At 36.2% G+C, this 6,917-nt stretch overlaps 1 protein-coding gene across 1 annotated transcript in view; it reads left to right on the top strand.

Moving 5' to 3' along the window:
* Positions 1-6,917, top strand: part of LOC123010057 — a 75,414-nt gene that overhangs the window by 41,875 nt on the left and 26,622 nt on the right. Inside the window, exons 12-18 of the mRNA XM_044406690.1 lie at positions 3,747-3,934; positions 3,988-4,165; positions 6,065-6,157; positions 6,206-6,339; positions 6,391-6,466; positions 6,519-6,554; positions 6,707-6,866. Coding sequence (XP_044262625.1) covers positions 3,747-3,934; positions 3,988-4,165; positions 6,065-6,157; positions 6,206-6,339; positions 6,391-6,466; positions 6,519-6,554; positions 6,707-6,866 — 865 coding nt within the window. The remainder of the gene's footprint in view (positions 1-3,746; positions 3,935-3,987; positions 4,166-6,064; positions 6,158-6,205; positions 6,340-6,390; positions 6,467-6,518; positions 6,555-6,706; positions 6,867-6,917) is intronic.

Genomic DNA, 6,917 nt, shown 5'->3' with positions numbered 1-6,917 from the left:
AATTTTGAAAAGCCTTAAATAGGAAATTGGTGTTTTAAAATAAATTTCAAAATCTTGTATTATTTTTTTTAATCTTGTTTTCTCTAATGTTTTGAAATTGAAAGACCTTGAAGTTGTTATAAATGGCTCGTTAAAAGCTTAAGGAAAGAAATCCGTGTTATATTTTAAAGATCCTGTATTCCAAGAGACTTTTGCCAAATATTTTGAATAAAAAAGAAAAAGAATAAATAATACAAAACTTTTTTCTTTCATTGTTTTTATTATTGTTATTATTATTGACATTTATCGAAAATTAACTTAAGAATTTAATTTAAATCTATTTATTTATTCTATTTTTTGGATAATAGATGAGAGAAAATAAGACAAAATTTTTTCATCTTTTATTATTGTTATTTTTTAATGGAAAAAATTTCTCCAGCCTCCATTTTCCTTGAAACTCGTCCCCAAAACCGGCGAAAATCCGGAAAACCGCTCCCACTTTCCCTCCATGTAACACAACCCATCTTACACAACCCGAATTATTTATAATTCTCTATAATTAACTCCCGATTTTCTCATTCTTCCTCGATGTCTACGTCACAGACTCAGCGTTAGCAAATTACGTTTAAAACAACATTTTCGCTGATTAATCATTCGGATGTCCATCAAAACGTCAAATAAACAGTCCGAAATCGATTCGTCAAATTTAGTCGGTCAGATGACGGGCCTGTTCTATTTCGGCGTCGCGACGCTACTGGTGGTTGTCGGCGTCGGTGCTGTGCAGTTCCCCGCGTCGCGTCTACGACACAGCACGTGTGTGAGTGCCATGTAGTGTGCTATGATCGCCCCTGCACCCACTTTCAAGGCCACGGCGGCTAGCCCAAGTAGGTCTAGAAAATTTTTGAAAAAAATACAAAAAAAAATCACTTTTTTGAATATTTGACTGAAACTTGAGTAAAGGCGACAGGAGGTGCTTAGGGACGTGTAACCAAAATTTGGTTGAGTTATCTTCACTAGAAGCGTGGCTAGGGGTTAAAAACGATTCAAAAATGGGCTAAATTCTACTCAAAAAAAATTCAAAACTTTATTATTATCAAGATTTTTGCACGAAATTTTCACTAGGCATTGCTATAGACACATTTTTCCAAAATATGAAAAAAAAATGTTTCACACAATAATTGAGCCGTAATCGCCATCAATATTCTTGTAAAGATGCTAAATCTGGTCTAGCAATTGGATCAAGTAGCCTTTTAATTTTTTGACTAGACTTATTTCAAAAAATCATTGTTGAGTGTTGAGTAACACGTGGTAAAAATTTGGTTCAAATGTTTTTATTAGAAGCTTTATTAAGGCTCTAAAAAGATTCAAACTGGGCTAAATCCTAAACAATTTTTTTTAGAATTGAATATTTCACTTAATTTCTAAGATTTTTTGACAAATTTTTTACCAGTTATGACTTTCAATACTTTTTTTCGAAACTCCAATATTTTATTTTATTACACACCATATTTGAGCCGTTTTGGTTTTAAACTTTTTCACATTGGTGCTAAGTTAGAGTCTAGCCCAAACTTTTTTCCTAGATCAAGTGTGTCTTGGAATATTTTATTGAAACTTTCAAAAACATGTTATTAAGTTGTTAGTAACTTGTGACTAAAATTTGACACAAGTGTGATTACTCGAATCCTCAGAAGGGCTTTAGAAATTTCAAAACGGCCTAAATCCTACTCATTTTTTTTTTCAAAATTATATATCTCAGCCAATTTCTAAGATTTTTAAACGAAATTTTTACCAGTTATGCATTTTGACATTCTTTTTGAGAATATTAAGTTAATTTTATTGTTTCGGCTTTTTGGCTCTCTATTTACCTGATAGCCCTGTCATTCTGTCTAAATCAAGTAGCCTTTGGAATATTTTAACGAAACTTTCAGAAACACTTTATTAGATATTTAGTGACTTAGACAAGATTGATACAAGTTTTCAAAAATTTAAAATTTGACTCAAAAATTCAAAATTTGTCTCAAAAATTTTTTCAAAAATTTTCAAAATTTTTCAATCGACTTATTTTAGAAGATATTTTGACGAAATTTTTTTTACATGTATATTTTACAGCCAGATTTTCGACACTGAATCCAGATTGTTAGAACAATAATTATTATTTGAGTCCTTATGGCCTTAAAGGACTAACACTAGTTAAATCAAGCAGGCTTTGGAAATTTTCGACAAAACTTTTAAAATCACGTTAGTAGCCATTTGGAAACTTTTTGGCAAAATTTGACTCATAACGCCTTCTAGACTTATTTCCAAAAAATCAAAAACTCAAAAATGGTCCAAATCAAAACCAAAAAGTAGTGAAAATTGATTATTTCAAGGATTTTTCAAGATATTTTATTGAAATTTGCACTGCTTATGGACATTGTTATCAGTTTTCAGAATCTTAAATAAAGAATTGTTATGTGCATTATTTTCAAAGATTTACTTTTTTTCAATTTTTTAGCCAAATTCAGTGTTTTTGGCCAAATTTGCGTTTTGTGTGATTTTTTCAAAATTTTTTATTCAACTTATTTTAGAAGATGTTTTGACGAAACTTTTTTTACATGTATATTTTACAGCCACATTTTCGACCCTGAATCCAGATTTTTGGAACAATAATTATTATTTGAGTCCTTATGGCCTTAAAGGACTAACACTAGTTAAATCAAGCAGGCTTTGGAAATTTTTGACAAAACTTTTAAAATCACGTTAGTGGCCATTTGGCAGCTTTTTGGCAAAATTTGACTCATAACGCCTTTTAGACTTATCTCAAAAAAATCCACAAACTCAAAAATGGTCCAAATCAAAACCAAAAAAGAGTGAAAATTGATTATTTCAAGGATTTTTCAAGATATTTTATTGAAATTTGCACTGCTTATGGACATTTTCATCAGTTTTCAGAATCTTAAATAGAAAATTGTTTTGTGCATTATTTAGGCCGTGTCAAAGATTTACTTTTTTTAAATTTTTTAGCCAAATTTTGATAAAATTCAGTGTTTTTTTTGGCCAAATTTGCGTTTTGTGTGATTTTCGGCTTGCAAAAGTCAACCAAAAAGTAGTGAAAATTGATTATTTCAAGGATTTTTTAAGATATTTTATTGAAATTTGCACTGCTTATGGACATTGTCATCAGTTTTCAGAATCTTAAATAAAAATTTGTTTTTTGCTTTATTTAGGCCGTTTTAAAGATTTACTTATTTTTCAAATTTTTATCCAAATTTTGATAAAATTTAGTGTTTTTTGGCCAAATTTGCGTTTTGTGTGATTTCGGCTTGCAAAAGTCAAGGTTTTGCGAGTCAATTAAAATTATTTTTGGCTTTTACGTTTGCCGGAAACTTTTCACAACTCCTTCGTTTCGAAACAATATAATTGGTCTTCAATATCAAGTTTCGTGACTTTATGTCGCAACCGGCGCTAATTTTAAACGTAATTACTTCATCTTCAGGTAAACTCATCCAACACCTGGCCTTAAATCCCCTAAAACTCCCAAGTTGGCAAGCATCTCCGTTATTTTCGAGTTATTTTCGCCCGAAATTAAGCCTTTCACAAGACCGGAAGTCGCAATTTTCGCACGGGAAACTCAAAAATAGCCGTATAAATAAAGCTCGCATTTTATATTATCGAGTAATTAGTTTTGGTGACTCACTTATCTAAATTTGGACGCTCCCCCGCGTCCAAAACCTATCTAAATCAAAAATTTGTCTCGAAATCTCGATCAAAGCTAATTTTAACTGCAGGTGTGTGGTCGCCGGGCCAGAAACAGGACCACCAACCACACGAACGGCAAAGAGAAGTCAAAGATGAGCCCATTTCGCCCGTGTGGACCCCCAAAAGCGCCACCTCGAGTCCCACAGTCGAAAGAAAGGAGTTCAGACCGGTCAAATTCGAGTCGCCGGTTTTGAGCCGGAAAAACCCCAAATCCGAGGTATTTTCAGCGGTTTTCCACCAAAAAACTCGACTGAAACTGCGATGTTTCAGGATAACAAGGAACCCCCCTGGAAATCCCCGGAAACGAGCAGCGACACCGGAATCACCCTCTCTAATACTCTCGAAAAACGTCTTCCAACTAGTCCCATTTCCGGATTTAACGATTTTCCAACTACGAGACTACCAAAAGCACAAAATCCAACTATAACGCTGTTGCAGAAAGCGAGAGGTAACTATTGGGCCAATCAGCGGCTCTGTTTACCTTCACGTGACCCAGTTTTCGCCAATCAAACTTTCTTTAAAACAGAAAAACTGCTCAAATTTCAAACGCTGTTTCAGAACGCGAGAGTAACGGTTGGGCCAATCAGCAGCTTTATTTACTCTCACGTGACTGGGTTTAGCCAATCAGCGGCTGAATCGAGTGTCACGTGACTCAATTTTATCCAATCACATCAATCAAACTTTATTTAACGGCGAGAATTATTTTTTGGAACAGAAAAAGTGTTCAAATCCCAAATGTTGTCTCAGAACGCGAGAGGTAGCAAATTTAACCAATCAGAAGCTCAGTTTAGTGTCACGTGACCCAGTTTTGGCCAATTACGTCACAATGAAACGTTCTTTAACTTTGAGTTTCGTTTTTTGAAACAAACCTGAAACGCTGTTTCAGCGAGCCAGAGGTGGCCAATCAGCGATTCTGCTTACTGTCACATGACTAGGTTTAACCAATTAGCGGCTCAATTGAGTGTCACGGGACTCAGTTCTAGCCAATCACATCAATCAAACTTTTTTTAACTTCGAGATTTAATTTTTGAAATAGAAAAAGTGTTCAAATCTCAAGCGCTCTCTCAGAACGCGAGAGGGAGCAAATAAGCCAATCACCGGCTCTGTTTATCCTCATGTGACCGAGTTTAACCAATCAGAAGCTCAGTTTAGTGTCACGTGACTGAATTTTTGGCTAATTACGTCAATCAAACGTTTTTTAACTTTGAGTTTCGTTTTTTGAAACAGAAAAATTGCTCAAACCTGAAACGCTGTTTCAGCGAGCCAGAGGTGGCCAATCAGCGATTCTGCTTACTGTCACATCACTAGGTTTAACCAATCAGCGGCTCAATTGAGTGTCACGAGACTCACTTCTAACCAATCACATCAATCAAACTTCGAGATTTAATTTTTAAAATAGAAAAAGTTTTCAAATCTCAAACGCTCTCTCAGAACGCGAGAGGTAGCAAATGGGCCAATCACCGGCTCTGTTTATCCTCACGTGACCAAGTTTAACCAATCAGCAGCTTAGTTTAGTGTCACGTGACTCAATTTTGGCCAATTACTCCAATCAACGTTCTTTAACTTCGAGTTTCGTTTTTTGAAACAGAAAAAGTGCTGAAATCTTAAAACGCTGTCTCAGAACTCGGCCCAATCACCGGCTCTGGTTACTCTCACGTGACCAAATTTTACCAATCAGCGACTCAGTTTAGTGTCTCGTGATTCAATTTTAGCCAATCACACCAATCAAACGTTTTTTAATCTTGAGTTTGGTTTTTTGGAACAGAAAAAATGCTCAAATCTCAAACGCTGTTTCAGAACGCGAGAGGTGACGGTTGGACCAATCAACAGCTCACGTGACTTGGTTTAACCAATCAGCGGCTCAATTAAGTGTCACATGACTCAGTTGTGGCCAATCACATCAATCAAACTTTCTTTAACCTCGAGTTTTGTTGTTTAGCCTTGTTTAAACCTCAAACACTGTTTCAGAATGGAAGCCAATCACCGTTTCTGTTTACTCCCACGTGACCCAATTTTGACCAATCACCAATCAGTTTTGTTTTTTGTGACTTTAAACGCTGTTGCAGAAAGCGAGAGGTGTCAATTGGGCCAATCAGCGGCTCTGTTTACTCTCACGTGACTAGGTTTAACCAATCAGCGGCTCAGTTGAGTGCCACGTGACTAATTCGGGCCAATCACATGAATCAAACTTTCTTTAACCTTGAGTTTTGTTTGTTAACAGAAAAAGTGTTCAAACTTTACGATTATTTTGGCGCCTGTGCCAATCAATCTTTGTTTGTAAAGTTGCCAAATGGCACAATTTGAACTTTTCAATTTTATTTTTAATTCATTTATCAAATTTTTGCAGAAGGCCATTTGCCCAAAGGCGCATTGTACATCGAGGACCAGCCCCCGCCCCGCCCCCACAATGCCGCGGCTTTCGTAGGCCCCGGCGAGATCCGTACGTGTCCCCGCCCCGTTTTCCGCCCTCTAACCAATCAAATTGCAGTATACAAAATCAAGAACGAGTACACCAGCGAATCCGATAGCGAGAAACCGCGCAAAATGGCCGACCTTGGCCCGCGAAAATTTGAAGGTATTGGACCCACGACCAAGGACGGAATGCCTCTGATATTAAGATCCGTAAGTATCGATAAGTTTCTTATCAGTAATTTTGATAACGCGATGTCACAGGAGGTGAAAGACGCCAACCAGTCAAAATGGTACAAGAAAATGTACGATACCATACACAAACAGAAGCCACAACGAGGTAACTGCGATCAATTATCGTCACTTTTATACACTTATTTGTTTGGTTTTAGACGAGTTCGTTACCATCAAGTACAAACAGAGGAGAGGTATTGAATTTTTCACTTTCACTAATTCTGTTTAGCTTCAGTCAAAGTTTATCAATTAAAAGAACGATTTGTAAACATGTGATAAGAGGCTACTTTGAGTTGTTCTTTGCGTGTTGTGGGGTGAAGAAGTGACGGGTTTTTTTCCGGTTTAGGGCATTATCCTTACACTTCCGGGTACTTGTCGGAACCGGAACCAGGGGCTTATGACAGCGATTACACCGACTACAAGTACGCCACTTTGGACAGGAGACGACAAACAAGAGACAARGAAAACGATTACATTGCAACTATGCCAAGATCGGTGCCAGAAACGTAAGATTTTGGGAAAAAAAATTGTAAATCAAGTATGCCTTGGAGTAGGTT

The sequence above is a fragment of the Tribolium madens genome, unplaced genomic scaffold, assembly GCF_015345945.1.
Source record: "Tribolium madens isolate multiple individuals breed KSU strain unplaced genomic scaffold, Tmad_KSU_1.1 Scaffold_7;HRSCAF=85;Tcas5.2_LG10, whole genome shotgun sequence".
Classification (NCBI taxonomy): Eukaryota; Metazoa; Arthropoda; class Insecta; order Coleoptera; family Tenebrionidae; genus Tribolium; species Tribolium madens.
The sequence above is the reverse complement of the archived record's forward strand: the minus strand, read 5'-3'. Positions and strand labels throughout refer to the sequence as shown.